This window comes from Thermobia domestica, chromosome 11 (assembly GCF_964235325.1).
Source record: "Thermobia domestica chromosome 11, izTheDome1.hap1.1, whole genome shotgun sequence".
NCBI lineage: Eukaryota > Metazoa > Arthropoda > Insecta > Zygentoma > Lepismatidae > Thermobia > Thermobia domestica.
This window is the reverse complement of record NC_137464.1, coordinates 230,046,363-230,067,139: the sequence shown is the minus strand read 5'-3', so window position 1 is coordinate 230,067,139 and position 20,777 is coordinate 230,046,363. Positions and strand designations below refer to the sequence as shown.

At 35.2% G+C, this 20,777-nt stretch overlaps 2 protein-coding genes across 2 annotated transcripts in view; one reads left to right on the top strand and one right to left on the bottom strand.

Moving 5' to 3' along the window:
- The window catches only part of LOC145665485 (glycine receptor subunit alpha-2-like), a 229,088-nt gene that overhangs the window by 126,658 nt on the left and 81,653 nt on the right, over nt 1-20,777 (bottom strand). The window lies entirely within an intron of this gene.
- The window catches only part of Hs3st-B (Heparan sulfate 3-O sulfotransferase-B), a 67,727-nt gene that overhangs the window by 15,512 nt on the left and 31,438 nt on the right, over nt 1-20,777 (top strand). The window contains exons 2-4 of the mRNA XM_081731756.1: nt 1,050-1,614; nt 6,269-6,442; nt 9,975-10,182. Coding sequence (XP_081587882.1) covers nt 1,091-1,614; nt 6,269-6,442; nt 9,975-10,182 — 906 coding nt within the window. The 5' untranslated portion in view covers nt 1,050-1,090. The remainder of the gene's footprint in view (nt 1-1,049; nt 1,615-6,268; nt 6,443-9,974; nt 10,183-20,777) is intronic.

Genomic DNA, 20,777 nt, shown 5'->3' with positions numbered 1-20,777 from the left:
TTTGAGGGAATATTATTGGTGAATTGACTTTCATGTTCTTGACGCTAATCCTTACATTTCCGACGCTTTGAGCTCACGTTTACTGAGTATGAGTGCATTTCTGGACATTTTCCGTTAAGTGTTTCCACACATGTGAATCGCTCTGCTTCATCTGTTATGCTCTACCGACACTCCGGATGTCTTTCTAGAGCATTTGAGTACACATTCGCTACAATTAATACTCAGAACGTCACTGTTGGACAGCATCCGTACCTGGCGATTATGCAACCACACACAACGGGCATAAAGGTGTCCGCCATTTTGTATTTGTTCCAGATATCGACTTAAGACAAACGAATTATTGTTACCTGGTAGAAAGCCTATCAATTCATATCCATTTAGACCAAGTTTCATTTGGAAGATTATCCGGGACTCCCTACGTTCCTTTGGGGAATCCCTCGCGCGTGCATGGTAGGATTGTGAAACATGCAAAATTCAATAGAACAGGTATGACTTCTTCAGTGAATTTTTTACCCGCCCTCTTTATGTTGGATAGTTTCCGAACTATTGGCGTCCAAAAGTCAATTTCCCACGCTTTCGGCACCTTGTAGATCTGAAACTATGTACGATAGCCGAAAGTTCAAGAGAACTTTTTTTCTTGTCTCAGTGGCAGGATTCACCTCCCAAGAGTTGTAACACTTATTTTGCAACACCCGATATATATATATATATATATATATATATAAATTTCATTGACATTTTTGGCTTGAAATTACTCGTGGTATTAATCCTAACGTTCACTGTAAAATTGTTAAAAAAATAATGGTTTACTCCGAAACTACGAATTTTTGTGTCCTATTACTCAATTGCTAATCTTCGGTTCTTTTATGAAAATACTCTGTATATACAAGATTAATTTACATAGAGTTCAATTTATTCTGTTGACAATACTTCATATTAAGCAGGAAGGTTATGCATACTGATCGTCCTTAAGGATTTGTCAAGTTAAATGTGTAAAAATTGTAATAAATCGTACTTCTGAATTCTTTTATGTACTGTTTTTATTGTAGGTTCACTCAGGAACACTCGTCCCATCAATGTGCCAAGAATAATGGAAGTTATATGTCGCACTAAGAAGAAGTTTTTCGTAATATTTGTGATTTTATTTATTGGACTTCTGTCCCTCTTGTATAATTTCAACTACTGTTTAGTGGTCAATTTAAAAGAATACCATCGAGGCTTGCGTAGCTTGTCGTCAAATGTATTCGGGAACCATAATGATAACCAGCAACTGGATACAAATAGTGTGAACGTGCTACAACAGAGAACTGGTGTGTCTCCGCAACGTGTGAATGTGTTATATAGAAATTCAAGAGCATCTAGTAGTGAAGGTGGTGTGAGTGAGAGCGCAGAACCAGCACTTGTGACTGTTTTTCATACTCCAAAATATCGTTTTTTAAAGCAGCAAGGTCTGAAAACAAGTCGTCGACTTCCCGATGCTCTTATTATTGGTGTGAAGAAAGGTGGAACGCGAGCACTTTTAGAATTTATTCGTATTCACCCCAATGTACGAGCTGCAGGGTTCGAGGTTCATTTCTTTGATCGATGGTACCAGCTAGGTCTGGAGTGGTACAGGTAAGAATATTTTATACTAGCTCCGATATTAATCAGCTTTAAACGTGCTTGATTTAATAGGATGCATTTCCAGTATTCATTAAAAGTACTTACCTTAGAAGCATTCAAAACTATCTAACTGCGAATGTTTCGGGAAATAGTTATTTCCCTCCTTAGCACATATCTTTCCAGAAGACTAATGATGTCTATAGAGCTACATCCTGTTCATTATCCTCTTCTGACTAGCATTACTGTACTATTTTCTAGTAGTCTTCCATAAAATTTACTTTGTACTGCTATTTAATTCTCCTTCAATTTTATAAACCCTAGGATTCATTTTCTTATTTACAGTAGGCGGTGTCGCAGGGGTGATGTTAGCGAATTCATCAAGAACCTTACTTACTAAAAATGATACAAAATTTACCAGTTTTCTTTTGCTTGTTTTTCATAAGTGAAATACTACAATCATAGATAATGTTATCCTACAACAGAAAATATGAATCTGAATTTTCAGTGTTGCCAGAATAACAACTTCCCAAAATCTAAGTTACGGCAGTGACTAGAGGAACGAACTTAACTGCATTTGATTACGTATCATGTTCTTTTGGTATCCTGTGAATTACTTTTCAAATAACACTATTATTTAATTTTAATAACTATATGTTATTAACTAGAGGAACAAACTAAATACAACTGTTATTTAAAATATAGTTCACAGGATACCAAGACAGCATGATACGTAATGAAATGCAGTTGAATGTGTTCCTTTAGTCGCTGTCTTAACTGAGATTTTGGGGGAGTTGTTATTGTGGCAACACTGTAATTTCTATTGATGGCAACACTGAAAATTCTTCAGTTTCATATTTTCTGATGTAGAATAGCGTTATCTATGATTTTGGTAAGTTGCATTTCATTATTTCCTTTCATTTATGAATAAACAAGCAAAAGAAAAATGGTAAATTTTGTATTATTTTTAGTAAGTCAGGCTCTTAAATTATTGTTCTCCATGATACTTGTTATGTAGTAGCACATTTCCATTATGTTTTATCTATAGGTGCAGTATTTGCTATTATAGTAGGAATCATTCACTGATTTCCTGTGTTTAGAGGAACAACAACAAACCCAACATGGTTAAGAATTCAGTTTCTAGCTATATTTATAGGAGTAAACATTACCTTCTTTCCACAACATTTCCGAGGCTTAAGGGGTATGCCTCGACGCTACTCAAATTATACTGACGCCTACTCTATATGAAATATAGTACATGTCAAATGTGGGTTCATTCCTTTCCTTTGTTGCTGTTCTAAGATCGCTCATGAAAAGTTTCTTACAGCATAGTTCGTGTTTTTATATATCCTTTTAATAATTTAGTTAAAAAAATGCGTCCAGTTTTTAATTTAATCACTCAAGCAATTGTGACGTGTGAACGTCACGTTATAGATCAATTCTCATTTAACGATATCTTGTCTGTTTTCAGATTTTATTGGCTTGATTTGTACATTTTTAAAATTGAAACAGATCGAGAAAACCAGCGTAGAAATTCAAATATACAGCATTCGAAGAAAGCAACCACTTGACATGATTTTGGGATGAAAAAGCCAGGCTTTGTTTAGTTTGTCGTGTCACTCGTGAGAAGTTACATTACGAAAATTGTACGCTTTATGTTGCCATACTAAGTGAAATTAACGATAAAACTATCATTTTTGTCAGTTTCCTGGTATGTTTGGAGTTCCTGTCAAAACTATGCTGCTTTGCTCTAGTTTATAAAGAAGAGTAAGTAGTGAGTGAGAGTACGTAACTGATACGTGCTGTAAAATTAAGAAATTGAGAAATTGAGTCATCTTACCTTACAATATTATAGAATTTATCTCTGTACAGGGTGGACATTTATCTTGATATGCCCTTGTAAGTTTTATTCCTTAAGAGATCCGGGGGTTTTGGGCTATTTTTTAGACTTTCAGTCAAGCAGCTACTGCATCGTCACTATTTATCCTAGGATCACGGTTCATACCTCATTCTCTTCAGAATGGAGCTGGCTTTCAAATGATACCACTTGCATGCTCACACCATATACCAGGAGCGGGGAAAATGATGTCAAAGGGAAAATTTTTTTTCTCGCACTTTGGGCCCCTCTGGAGCGGCCCTGTGTGAACGTAGCCATCTAAAAAAAATCTGATAAATAGTACTTGGTATACTGAATGTGTGTGCCAAATTTCTAGTTTCTATCTTGAACACCAAGGGCGGGGGAAATTTTATCAGGAATTCCCACCATGCCCCAAATTACCGTAAAACACCATGATCTCAGGTAAAATAATTCCTGAGACATCCCAAATTACCCTAGGGTCATGTTTCGCCCATCATTCTCTTCAGAAAAGAACTGCCTTTCAGGCGGTACCATTCACTTGCCCCCATCATGTATCTAGGGCGGGAAAATCCCGTGAAAGGAATTTTTGGTAAAAATTTCCCTTTTTCAACGTTTAGCCCCTTTGTACCCCCCTGTTTTAACGCAGAAATGTGATCAAAAAATCTGGAAAATACTACTCGGTGGACTGAATGTTTGTGCACAATTTCAATCTTCTAGGTGCAAAAATAAGCCAGCACAAAAATAATACCGAAAATGTCCAAAATTCCCCTATACAGAAGTATATTTTAATAAAAATTCCCTGACACTTCCCTAATTACCCTAGGGCCATGTGTCGCACATCATTCTCTTCAGAATAGAACTGCCTTTCAGGCGGTACCATTCACTTGTCTCCATCATGTATCTAAGGCGGGAAAATGAGGAAAAATGGGATTTTTGGGTAAAAATATCCCTTTTTTCAACTTTTTGACCCTCTGGATCCCTCCTGTTTTAACGCAGAAATCTGAAAAAAATCTGGTAAATACTACTCTGTGGACTGCATGTTTGTGCAAAATTTCAATCTTCTACGTGCAAAAATAAGCTCGCCAAAAATACTTTACATACCCCCCCCCCAAAAGGTATTACACGAAAATATAAATTTTAGACTTATGACGTCATCACCTCCTATGTCTGGACGCAGGACGGTCTGAAACCATACGTAATGTCTTCTACAAGGCCTCTGGACTTTGAAGAAAGAAAGAAAAAAAAAAAACGACGAAAAAGCTCAAATAGAAGAGAAATAACGCAATGTACCATGAAAAACGCGTATGGTACAAATTGTACAATAGGATCCCCAAAGGGTTAAACTAATAGATGCAAAACGCTGAAATTTCACACTATGCAATATCGACAGGGGGACATTATTCGACATATACTGCAATACAACAAGGTTTAACAGTGTTGTCAGCGCAACTTCAAGTTATCTTCAACGGATTTAAAAAGTTCGTTACTGAATTCTCTATGTCTATATCTATATATATATATATATATATTTGTGTGTGTGTGTGTATGTGTGTCTGTCTGTCTGTTGTTTGCGAATTTTTCAATTTTGAGCCCTCCATTCGATAGAGCATCAAAAATTATTTGGAAGAAGTGATGGAATTTTTCGTATCACTCTTACCGTTCCCGAGATATTGGCCAAAAAACTTCCGATTTCGGGAGATTTAAGGAGCCATATCTCGGGAACCGGACGTCGGTGTTGATTAATACCTAAGACGATGTGAACATTTTGGTACCAAACAGTAACCGGTGGCCACTGGCCAACTGGCCTTCGTTCCCCAGATATTGGCCAGAAGTTCGGGTTTCGGGAGATTTATGAAAACCATATCTCAGGAACCGCAAGTCATAGAGAGATGATTTTTGCGAATTTTCCAAGATTGAGCATGTGTTTTCGTAAAACAATATATCGTAGAATGTTTTAACACAACTCTTAACCAAAATATAGGGAAAAAAAAATTAGTACCTAAGAAAATCATAAATGGATAGATATCTTAAGTGCTCGGAGAAGGCTTTCTTCATATAGTGAAAGAAGTCATAAATAAATAAATATTACAAAGTATAATAGTAAAGTATATAGAACAATTGGTATAAAGCCTGTAGAAGTTAATAAGAAAAATTGTTTTCAAGTTCTGTCAATGCTCTTCGGGCATTCTCAACTAGTTTTCTATTGTAGTTTTGTAGTTTTGCAGGTATTGTAGTTTTCGTATTATTGACCTTTGAAAGTACCATACATCAGTAAGGCATTATAATCGCACTAGCCCAATATTTAATCTTGTGAGAGAAACGCCTAACTATACTTTTTTTTTTCAGCAAATAAATAGTATTGTATAACGTGTATATATTTCGCTTGCTTTCGGAATGGATTTGTCATTTGCAACACCATATTTTCATTTACATTCTACTTTTATTGAAAGCATGGTATGCTTACACCGAAAGGAATATATGTCAATTTGGTTCTATCCTATATTCTTAGTGGCTATTGGTTCGAGTCCTGTCAGTTGCCACGTAACTCCCGAATTGTCAAAGGAATATCAAACTGTGTGAGTTTCTAACATATTGACTGAAGGTGAGGACGGTGTACACGATATGAACGAATTTTCGTCTTAGCTTCGATATACAAAAGGAACATTAAACTGTAAATAAATTGACCATTCTATGAACCCCGTCAATGTTGGCGCAAAATCTCTCTTACTTTCGTGTTCTTTCTTTGCTAATGTGCGTGACATCTTTGTGTTTTTAATGTTGCAATTATTCTGCACTTTTTGTTCATTTCAGGTCGTGTATGCCGCCAACTTTAGAAGGTCAAATTACAATGGAAAAATCTCCAAGTTACTTTGTAACTCGGGAGGTGCCACAGCGGGTGTTTCAAATGAATCCACATATCAAACTAATAGTTGTAGTGAGGGATCCAGTAACGAGGGCTATATCGGATTATACACAAGCTGCTAGGTATGGTAGATCTTATATTACAGAGAAATATTTCGTACATATCTACCGTGAAAAGATTATCTTATAATTCAATCAGTTATTATGAAATAGGCGTGGTGTTCATGACAAATAATTTTACAGTTTTATTTAAAATGTATTGTTGTAAGCAGCTTTTCAGAGATAAATATCAATGTTGTATAGAGTAGTTTAGAACTGAATAATTTGTTTTTGAATTAAAAGTGAAATAATGATCCTTCCATTTTAACTGATGCAATTAGAAATGCAAGAGCTTGGCATATAAAAGTCGGCTTTTCTTTTAAAAGGAAATTTTATGTTTTTTTCTTTTTTCTGGAAAGTCTAGCTTTTTTTCTTTGTATTTTCAATTATACGTAGGAAACCTTTTTCTTCTACATCTCTCTGTCTACTATAACACACACGAAAATTGCTGTTTCGTGTAGAGTAGATGAAGACTTCGGTGAAATTTCTGTTAAGTCAACACTGTTTATTATTTCGCTGAAATTTAGTCGTTAAGGGGCTGTTGGTTTTGTATGTATATAGTAATGTCAATATAAGTAGATATTCATTTCGGAAGAAAAGATTTGATTTAAAATTTCGACACTTTTTATCCCCTCACAGCTACACAAACCTCTTATTTTTGACTATTTGGAATTAACTGCTTACACAAGATGGATAAATTTTTCTCGGATAATTTCATTTTCTAATGAGTCTATAAGCATGTCAAATATCATGAGTACGTGCTCTTTTGTCATTATTCGTAAAATTGCAATCTTATCCATCTGCTGATCACTTTCCAGTGTCTCCGTCATAACATTGAACAAATCTGAACTAGAAAATGTACTACAGTTTTCTCAAGATCCAATTTAGTGTAATTTTTAATAACTTCAGGTACCATATATAGACAAATGGAATTTATTTTAATACTGTAAATTGAAAAGTTTTATTCGAATGTCAAAACTTCACAATTCCTTGATTCGAAACACTTTGTTTTCGTCCTGCTTCAAGACATTTCAGATAAATAGGATACATGAAACATCTTTAGACACAAACATGTTCAGTTCCAACTCGTTTCTACAATAAAATCGGTTTACTCCGTCAAGTGTGTAGGAGAAAGTTCGATCACATAATATTTAGACACTATAGACTGTTCACTGACGATGTTTATTCCATAGAGGAAAGCAATAAGTAATCGTCTAACAGAGGGTGCAGATACTTTCCTCTTGAACCTGTTGGTCAGGGTTAAGGGTGGTCGCTGAATAGGGGTTCAAGGTACATTAACTTTACGAGATTTCACAACGGAAAATAATTTACAGTTTTATTTAAATTATACTGTATTATAGTTTGAAACTTTTCAGAGATTAATATAATTATCGGGAAGTTTAGAACAAGATAGATAGAGTGTGTTAAAAGATGGCAATCCGCGTTAGTATAATATTAGATCATTAAGAGGAGTGATCACAAAGAGAAATTTCACTGTATTTCAAAAGTGAAGAGAAAATAGTCTATTCCGCAAAGGAAAAATATTGAGTTGCATTTTTTTTTTTTTTTTTTTTTAATTCCAACGAATAGTTTGTAGTTTCAAAATGTTCTTGAAACGTTAATATATTAATATTTCACCATTCCGATGTTGCGATTGCTTCTATCCTTACTAATGTCCTTGAATGAATTCCACTGTCAAACCTTCTCCTTCGCGAAAACTCCTCTTTTGATCCTCATCATCAATTGCTGATGCTTGTACCGCGCTAAAATTACCATCTATCTCTCCAGAGAACACAAAACACCACACTAGTGTTTTCGAACACCATCTTTCGCATAAATATTCTCAAAATCCTTTCCATAAAGTCTTCATTGTTCAGTAGACAGAGATAGGAATACATTAACATTCTGTCTGCTAACTTTACCCTTTTTTTTTAACCTTCCATAAATACGCTTTCTCAGTATCTAAATTTTGTAAAAATATTATTATAATTATGTTATTATTTCTTCATATTTTACAGTCCTTTTTCATCACTGTCATTACTTTTTTGTAATTCCTTCATAATACATATATATATATATTGTCATCTATATTTTTTTCTTTGTATTGTACGGAGATGCTTTGTATTTCTGTTAATATTCATTTTTCTGTTCTTGTTTCTCGTTGGTTGTATATAATTATTGTACACATATTCCCTCTTCCTTTTATTGTCATCTATATTTTTTTCATTGTATTGTACGGAGTTGCTTTGTATTTCTGTTAATATTCATTTTTCTCTTCTTGTTTCTCGTTGGTTGTATATAATTATTGTACACATATTCCCTCTTCCTGCTAATCAGTCTGTACGCACCGTTAGATCTGTGGCCCCGCGTGGCGTAGTTGCTAACGCTGTCGCCTTTGGTGCGAGCGGTCCCGGGTTCGATTCCCGGTGGGGACATTCGGTCGAAAAAGTGTAACAGCTTTCTCAGGCCAGCCATCTTGAGTGAGGTTTTTTGGGTTTCCCTCATTCATACTATGCAAATTCATACTAAGTCCCAGGCCGTTTCCTTTTCCCCAATCCTTTCTTCCTTCGCTTGCATCGAATGGTGTGATCGCCGAGGGACGTCATCCCTCATATAGGGGATAGGCTAAATGGCCTTAGAGGCCAACAGCCCAGAAATCTAATTCCTAATCCTAAGCACCGTTAGGTCTATCTTTTTCTACTTAACTCTCTCCACTTTGAGATCTCTAATGGCTATTTAATTAGCATACGTGGCTTCAGCGCAGGAGACCCGGGTTCGATTTCCGGTGGAAGTTCGTGCGGTTCGAATCCCACGTTAAGGTGTAGCTACACCTCTTTCATAACCTCGGTGCTGAAAGGGACGCTAAAATTCAACCCAATCATCTCTCCACTTTCAACTTGGCAACATTATCACGTGACTGCATTTCAATGTGGGGGCCGCGGTGGCTCAGTGGTAGAGCGTTCACCTCTGGTGTTTGGGGTCCCGGGTTCGATCCCAACCCCCGCCAAGTGAACTTTGTGGTGGACAAACACCGTGTGCGTTGGTTTTCTCGGGGTTCTCCCGTTTCCTTCCACTTTCTTCATTCCACCATATCATTCATCTCATAATCACCGTCTCCTTTAGCCTAACCGGCATAACCGTGGGACGTAAAACTCAAAGATTTCATTTCATTTCATTTTTGCATTTCAATGTGGTACGCAACTGAATACTTCACAGCGACTTCTTTATTCATTTATTTTCCCTTCTCCTCCCTATCTGATAAAGCTTTCTTCTTGATTCCCTGCGGAGCTCATGTGGTTCGGATTTCACGTTAATCAGTAGGTCCGCCTCTCACATAGCCTCGCTGCTGAACCGGACGTTCAACACCACTCAACTCAAAGCTTTCGGCTAAAGTGTTTATACTGTACGTACTTGAACGTCGTATAATAAATGTTTTCATTGTTTCAGTAAGTAATTTGTTGTATGTATATTGTTTATGTTTAATAATGCTTTTCAACGTATGATGCATTATTATAAATGTGAAAAATCATCATCTGTAATCTTTTTCTTTTCGTAGTAAGAAGAGGAACATGAAACGTTTTGAAGATTTGGCTTTCTGCAATAAAAGTATGGGGCTTGTGGACACTTCATGGGGACCAGTTAAAATAGGAGTGTATGCAAGACATTTAGAACGGTGGTTACGTTTCTTCCCTTTGAATCAATTTTTGTTCGTCAGTGGAGAACAACTTATTGCTGATCCTGCAGCAGAATTGGCACGGGTTCAGGTAATAGTTCTTTCTTTCCCGTTCTGGTCATTTTCTTTATTTGTTCATTTTCCTTAGTACTCGCACGACCAGACTTTTGTTTTCTTAGTAAATCATTTTTACTTTTCTCCTGTTGCATTCGTTTGTCTTGAAAACTAAATGCTTTCAGTATGTTTGTGTTCCGTGTAATTACTTGTGTGTACTGTATATAAAACACATGACAGCAATTATCACTTGACTGCGTCGCGACGCGATACACACTGGACGCTTCAAAATTACTTTTCTGTTTTATTTTAAGCGGCTTGAAGAGTAATCGTATCAATATTAAAAGGCATTCACTTTGGTCTTCTGTATCCGTTATAGTTAAGTTCAAACAAACAATCTTTTTAGTACATATTTGCCTAGCATTATTTATAAAGAATTATTCACCTATTAATGTTCGCCACTCAGTTTTATTTCTAATATTTCGAGTGCTACCTTCAGGCACTCGTCAGGTGCAATAACGGGCTTAAGTCATTTTTCTTAACATTATACAGTAAAACTTGTAACGGACACCTCTAAATAACGGCCACTTTTCAATTCCTCGGCAGAATACCATTCGGAAAATTTACTTCTGAATAGCGGATATTCTCGATAACGGACGCGGACACTGAAAACTATTCCCCAGTGCCTATGCAGAACTTTTAAATAACGGACAGCCAAGAATAAAAGTCTCATATTTTCTGCAATTTCAAACAACAACAGGCAAGATTTCTAACATTATTGTGCATTGTTGACTAAGATGATGTATTTCGTATTTCGTTTAGGGTTTTTTTTTTTTTTTTTTTTTTTTTTTTTTTTTTTTTTTTTTTAAGTGCATATTGTTTAGTAGCAATTTTTAGCATTGGTTGAAGAATGGAATGACGTCTCGTGCATTTTATCTTCGTTTGACTGCAAGTAATCCATTTGCAAGATGCAGGCAAATTTTTGTATACATTGCAGTAATTTTTCTTGTGTTGCATCCTAAGCGTTTTCCGAACAGCAGACACTTCCAAATAACGGACGGCTTTACGTTCCCCGTTACTGTCCGTTATATAGAAGTTTCACTGTATTTGAACCAAGAGTGATTTCAGACAATGTAAAACCACGCTCAGGAATTCTGACTGTCATTCTACTTATAAATTCCTGTAATTCCTGAATATTCTTTACACTTCCGAGCTTTCGACTCTCCCATAGAGGCTTGGTCATGGAGGATAAAAACAGGAAAAAGAAAAAGAAAAACATCAAGGAATAAAATAGAATGGATTTACCAAGGGAAGGGAAGTCTGTTTATGCGCGCGTTTGTTATTTGAACATAAATCGACTCCACCATATTTCACCTTACATAATCACCATTTGAAGTTCACTGTGCGTACTTGACAACGTGTTTTTCAGCACAATTCTTCTCTTTGTAAGTCCATTCCATTTTATTCCTTGATGTTTCTTTTTTTTTTTCTTTCTGTTTTTATCCTCTATTACCAAGACTCCAAGGGAGAGTCGAAAGCTCGGAAGTGGAAAGAATCTTCACCAATTGCAGAAATCTATAAGTAAAATGATCAACTTTTTTTTAAAGAACGATTACTAAAATTCAATTGGTACTTGTGTTAATATACCAAATTTGTTGTACATGTGAAGAGATGTATATAGAAATGACTAAAAGAAATAATAATTTATTTTAAGAAAATACGTAAGAAGGATCACGAGAGAAGAAAGAAACTATTTCAAGGCACTCAAAGCATCTTCAAGCGACCAAACACTCGATGCAGGATATGAGGATTCTTCATCATGCTTCCTCTAGTATTGAAAGGAAAGTATTTGAAACATGTTACATTAGAACAAGAAATCCAACACTACATTACCAATAAAGGAAATGGAGATAGGTATTGGAACGGCATTATTACTACACCAACGAACACAAAAAGCAAATTTAGCATCAAAAACTGCATTACATATATTTTTGATTTTAAAAAAAATAGTTCATTCTCAGTATATTAACTAATTATCTGTAGCATGGATGTGAATACAAAAAAGTATGATAGTAGTGTGATTTGGCTATATTGAGTACACTTCGTTTCAAACATGTCTTCTGGCGCTAGTGATTAGAACTTAATATAGAAGAATCCGTTTCTGATAAACTGGACTGTTTATGAAACGAAAAGTATTAGTAGCTTGTTGAGTGGTAGGTAGTAGGTACAGTATATTTTTAATTGTTATTTACATATAGTAAGATAATAGGAGCTGCTTTCAATTTTACTGGGAATGACAACTGATGACAAGTACTGATTAAATTTTGATAATCATTCTTTAAAAAGTTTCACTGTTTATACAAAAATAAAGTGGAGATCTTATTGTGAAAAAGGATTTAATATTAAGCCTGTATTTGTTTCCGAAGAGAAAAAGTGCCGGAGGGTAGCACTCGAAATATTGGTAATAAAATTACTAATAGGTGAGTAATTTATCATTTTAGTTCTTATTTAATAAAATGTTTTCGCCTATCTAGCAACTTCAAATTTAAAAGTGTTTTAGTATAATGGTGTAATAAGCTGTTTAAATATCACACAATTGTAAATATTTACTTACTAAATGAACTTTGTTTAATCGCAAGCAGTGTTTAATCGTCCAAGTTTAACTTATAAATCTAGGTTAAAGAGTAATAAAAACAACTTCACAAAGTGCTTTTCAGAATTTAGACAGGTTTATATAGATTATTGCCACCTTGTATAAGTCTCCTTTAAAGAAATTTTCGTGACAAGTAGTTTACAGTAATCAGATTTTCCTAAGGGAAGTATTTCAAGTGAAAAAAAAAGAAGAAAAAAGTGCATTGTAAGTTCTTTTCAACTGATTAATCATTAGCTGTGCACACACAACAGGGCAAGAAAACATTGTGAGAGTTGAGTTGAGAAGATTTGAGTGACGGAAGAAGGTAACCATGATTACCGAAACAGTTTACAGTATAATGCATCAAACTTCAGACGCAAGAAAAATACTTAAGTAAAAATACTTATTTTTACAAATTATTGTCAAACAAACTTCTTAAACTTGGAGTTTTCGTTAGAGACTGTAAAAAAAAGTGCACTGTCACGTGTCACAACAGGTAAGAAAAGGTTTTAGTGCGGATAGAATTAAGAGAATTAATTGCATGGAAAACAAAAAAATAAATAAATAAATAATGTGTTTACACTAGTGAACAGAAACTTTCCAGACAAATCTTAAATCCTTAAATCTTTATGGGCCATTCTATCTCAAATCGACCAAAGTATAAACATTTTAAAATTTTATGGTCTCAGATTTCGATAATTTTTTGTACACCTTGTCTCAAAAAGGTTGAGCGCATTCTTTATTGGTGTTTTGAGGCAAAAATTTTCAAAGTCCAGCTTCGGGTATCTTCGGGAAAAAGTAAGCCAGGTTCGAACCTCCAAGCCAGCCTTTGCAAAAGGGTAAAAGTTTGCAGATGTGTTTTTCTTCTTTTAAATATAATAAGACTTGTTACCAAGTGTTTAAGAAAGCAACATTGATTGAAATACTAAATGATACAATATTTCGAAACGTTTTTATTAATGTGAGCACATGCTTGTTTGTCATTTAGCTCTCTATACGTAATGGAACATTTAAATACGTTAAAGAATCTTTCCATATGTAAAAGAATGCTCAAAATTAAGAAAAAGAACATAATTATCGCCTGAGTACTAAAATAAAACTCAAAGTAGAACAGAAACTGCGTTTGTAATGGATATGAATGTCATAATCATCTTGAGATCCGTTATACGTTGCTAGAAGCTTAGTTTTAGAAGTCCTTGTGTTAGCTCATTGGTAAGCTGTCGGATTTCAAATCATATGGTTGAGAGTTCGATTCTCGTCTGGGCCAATACTTTTTTTAAAATTGCATTTTCCGCAATGCATGAAAAATTATATAAAATAATTACATTAAAATACATAAGTTGTTTATATATAACATAATAATTGCAGAACATAGTAATTATTATGTTTAAAATATAACATCTGAGATAATTTTCACAGTAGGTCGGTATTATATATGAGGATGTAAATACAAGTTAAGAAACTCGTTCAATAGCAATAAATAAATCATGTAGTGTATTTATTTGCAGCTATTTGTCATATAGAGAGTAATTCTCAACATTCATAATACAGAATGTCATTTATGTTCTTGAAAAGTTATTCGATGCATAAACAGAGGGTATAAACAGAGAATCCAAAGTCGGAACGCTCGCAAAAAAAAATTCATGAACCCCAATGGTCACGTGAGCAGACTGGAATTGTGCTTATGAAGCATGCCACAGCAGAAAGTCTTTACATAGATTTTCAATTCAATTCCTGATATATGCTTTTGCAATGTGGAAGTGGTGATGCCTTGAGTCGCCTCTCTCTCGCTCGCTCGCTCGCTCACTCTCTATTTATACAGAATATAAAAGTGGATTTATGTGTGTGTTTCAACATAATTCTAATATATCTAGAGCAATTTTAACTATATTTCTTACAGTCTGGAAAAAGAGTACTGTCGGGATACATATCAAAAATGCTAGAAACGGTTCGATATTAGTATCGAATCCATAGTTTCGTGGTCGCTTAGGTGAATAGCTCTACTTTCAATTCAAGTCCAATTAAGCTCCCATTAGCACCCAGGGTGGTTACGTAGCGACATAAAGATATCGAAATCAACCGATATTAGAATCGAATCGTAAGTTTTCAGCGCCGCTAACAGTGTAGCATTTCCCATTAGTCCACATTAGTCCCATTGCCTAGAGGGCAACATATTTGCAGAGTGCAAATTTTAAAACTTGAATAATATTTTAATTTTTTCCGTATGAAAAAGTTAAAAATCATGAGCAAATATACTATTTCACGAACAATCCTCTTTTACTATTCTAATATGTTTAATAATTGCGTAAGAAATGTAATAGTAATTCAGAACATGTTTCACAGTTGTTATTTTTGTTACATAGTTGTAGCTATAGCATGTAGTGAGTGGAATTTAACTGTAATAAATTCAGTAATTAACCATATTCGAATTAAGTTTTATTTTTAAGTTCGGAATGAAGGGGCGGAGAAATATGCAGTTATTGGCGGCACCGAGCTTTTCTACATTTTACTTTCAAGATCTCCATTTTTCTTTTGTCATTTGTTCCTAATAAAAAAAAGTTCAGTCACTTTTGGATTGTCATAGGATAGTAGGAGTTGGATTTTGGGATGCAGCCTGTGAGATTCTAGAGGAGCTAACTGCTTGAAAAAATATTTTTGAATCATCTGTAACATATGAAATAAGGATATGTATCATAAAAAATTGAAAGTAACTATGTCTGCGTAATCATCACGGTCAAATTGCAAAGTCAAATGAATTGACGTTTGGTATATAATCAGGCTCCAATCCCAACTGGGAAGTTATCATACGCGTGTCACTTTCATTATAATACATATCCTTAGGGGGAGTTGAAGTCCGAATTTTTGCGAAAAATTTGGTATCTCACAAGCCGTTCAACTGAGAGCTGAAATTCAGCATACAACTCTTTATTAAAAATAAAGAGAATATGCCCTGGCATTTTTTAAAATTGTCTTTTATGAGCGGGGGGACGGGGGTGCCTTTTCTATATAGTGGAAATTAATAGTGGGTTGATTTGTAAAAATAATCGAAAACGATTGATATTAGTTGAGAAAAAAATTGAGTAATGCAAACTAAAGTTCTTTTTGAATTTTATACCCACTGCTTTCTATTTATAATTGCTGAAGCTGGTGTTTAATATATGGAGCGTTCCGAGCATAAGGCAATCAAGCCATAAAGTTAGAGAAAATGGCCATAAAATTTGTATTCTAAACGTAATTACATGGGCATTTTCAATTTTTTTTTTTTTTTTTTTTTTTTTTTTTTTTTTTTTTTTTACGTTGGTCTACTTTTCCTTGATTCGAAACTTTTAAATTTCACCCTATTTTCTACTGAATGTGTCTGTAAGGCAACAAAGAAATAATTACATATGATAAATTTAAATTCATTTTAATTCGGAAAATGAGAAACACTTTGCCATTATATATCGTAAAGGTCAGACCCACCAGTATTGTAACAAAGAGGTGCTTGAGCCAATGACGGTAGAAATTCAAACTCCGATAAGTGATAATTTCACAGTCTTGTTTTATTACAAGTGTAATCTCTTTAGTCAATGGAGAGGAGGACGTGGGTCATCGGTCAGAGTTGATGTCGATGGGTTTTGGTGGGTCGGAGTTGGTCGCAATGGTTCAGAGTGGTTCATAGTTGGTGGTGGGTCAGAGTGGATCACGATGGTTGATGGGTCAGAGTGGGCCAATGGGTCATTTGGGTGGTGGGTGATAGTGGGTCATGGTGGGTCGTGGATCAAATTTTCATTGACCCACACCATCTCTGGTTAAAATTGTACTAAAGATAAGAGGCACCGAAGATGCATGTCGGCTATTATGCTCAAATTTTGCGCATGGATAGTACTTTACCAGAAAGCAATAAATCTGAAACGGTTCACGGTATCACCTCCTAGAACTCGAGATGTAGGGGTTTGTCTGATTGGCTAAATTAAGACGTCAATGATTTATCCTTCAACAACCAAGCTTTTTATAATCGTTTCCGTGGGGAAGTCAGAAGAACACGTGCCTAGTAATCGTAATATTGATAGTTCGCGTCCACCCCGGCGTATTTGTTTTGTGTTTTTTTGATTCACCTAAATATAAACAAATCACACATATAGGCATTTTAACATATTTTGGGAGAGTAATTTGTGTGGTTCGTTGGCGTTTCATCGCGTCTCTGCCGCTGGTAGTAAAGTTTTCAAAATTGAACTTGGGCCATCACGGATCGTCGCTGCGGGGCCACCAATTTCTGGCGAGAGGTTAATAGTTGACCATCTGTACTCCACCGACGCTTACAGCTTAGGGTAATGAACGATGTCCTTGCCTTGTAGACTTCATGACTACCGACGTCGGCAGTCAACTAGCTTTTAGTATTCCTTTATTAACCATCTATCGTTCATGTTTGTACACGGTGTTGTCATAATAATAATAATAATAATAATAATAATAATAATAATAATAATAATAATAATAATAATAATTATTATTATTATTATTATTATTATTATTATTATTTGTAGTAACAGTAGTATAATTGATGATAGAATAATTATTGTCTATGTATTGTCTAGGTAGGACTACACACAGGATTTGGCTCGTTTTGGTTCGACTTGACTCTAATCCGAGTCGAGTTGGAAGATATTTTTCGCGCCGAGTCCAAGAGTAGACCTCAAAGATGTCTGTTTCGAGTCGAGTCGAGTTTCAAAGAAAAGTCGTTCGTGCCCATCCCTACTAATGAGAGCTTAATCGGAGTTAAGCGAAATTGAAAGTCTCACTATTTATCTAAGCGACCCCGAAAACTATGAATCTAATATCGATCATTTTCTAGCAATCTTTTATATGTATCCCCCTCCCATTCACCATAGGTAACCCGACAGCACTCTTTTTGAAACTATAAGAAATGTGGTTAAAATTACTCTAGGCCAGTGGTTCTCAATCTAATTCCTATCACGATCCCCTTTTATCACACGCTCTTGCCAGCGACCCTTTTATAATTTGTTTTATAATAAGCTTGTGTGGGATTTTTAACATACCTACTTCTATAATAGTAGAATCCATTTTTTTGGTTTATAGTGAACAGTGCCATGGAAAATCATTGCCCGGGGCGAGAGTATAGTACGATGTCACCGTATATATGAGTGACGTCGACAGACTAGCTACGAAGCGCCACCATGGTTGGCACGAAGCTCAATAACATTTTCAAAATAAACCCTACCTTTCCTTAATTTTGAGCACATTTTATTACGTTTTCCTTCTATTTTACACATGTGCACATGCACTTTCCTAACATGAGTAACACACTTCCTCCGAAATGTGTGGCCCCTTTTTTAGGCGTCCGGCACTGACAGTGGATACAGTAACTGTAATATCTATATTCCCAACGACGAAGGTGATGGTTCAAGATGGATGTTAAACTCCTTCATTGAAGAGGCCATTAACGTATCCGATCTAAGCCCACAACTTCTTGACCAAATAATAGAATGATCATGCGACAAGTCTTTGCAACTGGTTTTCTGTAACGAAGACTTGGACAAGTTCTGCCTGATGAGGAGAGAAGAATATCCTGGTCTGGTGATTGCTGCTTTAAAAGTAATAATTCCATTTGCTATATCGTACTTGTGCGAAAGTGTTTTTTTTATGGTAAACATTAAAACAAAGATAAGAAATCGCTTATCAGTTGAAAATGGCTTGATAATGTTCGTCATGAAGATTGAACCGGGCATTGCTGCACTAGTGAAATTACACCATGCTTAGGTATCTCATTAGGTTTTAATTTTAATTGTATTTCAATGTGCAGGTTTTGTTTCATGTGTATTTTTCTAGTATTTCTATATACAGTTCTCATTAGTTTTATATCATACCTCTTTGATTTAAATTCATTTTTAAACAACTCTACTAACTAACTAACTCTATGGCCTATGGAACCCGGAGGTTCAATGCCGCGTTCACAAAAGCTCTACACTGACTTCTATCCTTAGCCAATTGGATCCAGTTTCTAATTTGTATTCTTATCTCAGCGAGATCCATCTTAATATTCTACTCCCATCTGCGCCTAGGTCTTCCTAATGGTCGTTTTCCGTTTGGTCTTCCTGTCAAGACTTTGAAAGCGTTTCTACTTTCTTCCATTCTAGCTACATGACCTGCCCACCTAAGCCTCCTAGACTTGACGACCCTAACAATGTTGGGTAACCGTATAAATTATGTAGTTCCTCGTTATGAAGTTTCCGCCATTCCCCATTCCCGTTCCTCTTGGGTCCGAATATTCGTCTAAGGATCTTGTTCTCAAATACTTTCAGTCTATGTTCTTCCCTCAGAGTAAGTGACCATGTTTCGCAACCATACAGAACAACAGGCATGATTATCGTTTTGTATATTTTAAGCTTCAAATTTCTCGACAGAATTCGCGACGACAAGATACTTTGAACCGAATAGTAACACGAATTCTACACCCTTTGAAAATGTTCAGTAGACTTATTTTTTATTGTTCTTTACAGTGTGTATAAAAAATAAAAGTATGCCTATCAGAACAAAATTAAAAATAATATTTAAAAATAATTTCTGGTATTAGATTCTAACTATATTTATCTCTTCCGCCTATCTTCGCGATCCGCTAGGGGCCGCGACTCCCAGGTTGAGAAACCCTGCTCTAGGCACACATGAGTTATGATGGAACATACATACATACACTTTTATATGTATAAATGCAGATAAGAGAGAGTTGAGAGAGAGCGATTAAGGAATTACCGCTCTCAATCTCTTCACTTTACTTTTGCGATTCGTGAATTTCTTACGTGACAGTTTGGGGCTAGCTAGTTTTTTTTGTCTTGAACCACGATCCGATTTTCGATATGCTCGACCTAAATGCTGTAATGCGAATATTGAGAAGTTATCTGCGATGAAAGTAGCTGCAAATAAATACATTACATAACTTATTTATTGCTATTACACGATTTTTTAAATTTGTATTCAATATTCACACATAACACACCGACGTTCTGTGAATACCTCAGATGTTATATTTTAAAGATAAGAATTACTTATGTCGTGAAATGATATGAATATATATATTCAACTCATATATACAAGTGATGGTATGAAAATATATATACAACTGATGAATTGTAATGTAACTATTTTACATAATTTTCATGCATTGAGGAAAGTAGAATATCATAAAATAATCTCACCTGAACGGGTATCGAACTCACGATTTAAACACTCGGTGGTGTACCACTGAGCTAACATGACCGCTTTTCGGAATCTGCTTCTGAAATATAACTGAGCTCATACGTAAATGCTCTTTTCCGTATGGAAATCACAATGACGAAACGAGAGTGTGAATACATAGTCTCGAAATATTGTATCATTAAGTATTTCAATCAATGTTACTTTTTTCTACACTTAATACCATTTCAACATGTCTTATTATATTTAACAGAAGGAAAAACATATCTGTACATCTTTTCCCGATTACTAAGGTTGGCTTTGGAGGTTCGAACCAACAGCTTTAGTTTACTGTTTTCCGAAGATACCCGAAGTTGGACTTCGAAAGTGTTCGTCTCAAAACAGCTATCATCATATCGCTCAATCTGTTTGGTATATGGTATATGTTTTTATACGTGTAAAGTCAGTATAACAATTCATTCTTTAAACAGCTTTTCGTATGTATTAATATTTCTTTATAAAAACTGTTTTTAATATTATTATTACGGCGCACCATTTTCAGATTTCTTTCGCGAGTCGTTGATCAAGTCGTTCGCCACCAGCGTTGCCAGACTCACAGCTCGGAATTATTCCAAAACCTGATCGAACTTATGCTAGATTCGGTCAAATTATGCTAGATCCTCATAATTACTAATTCAGGAGTTTTAAAAAAAGGAAGTTGAGATACGATAACGTAACTTAAAATACACAGAGAGCAAGAATGCATGGATAGAACTCAATACTTCACGCACCAAAATTTTAACTCAACTAAATTACTGCAGTCGTTGTCA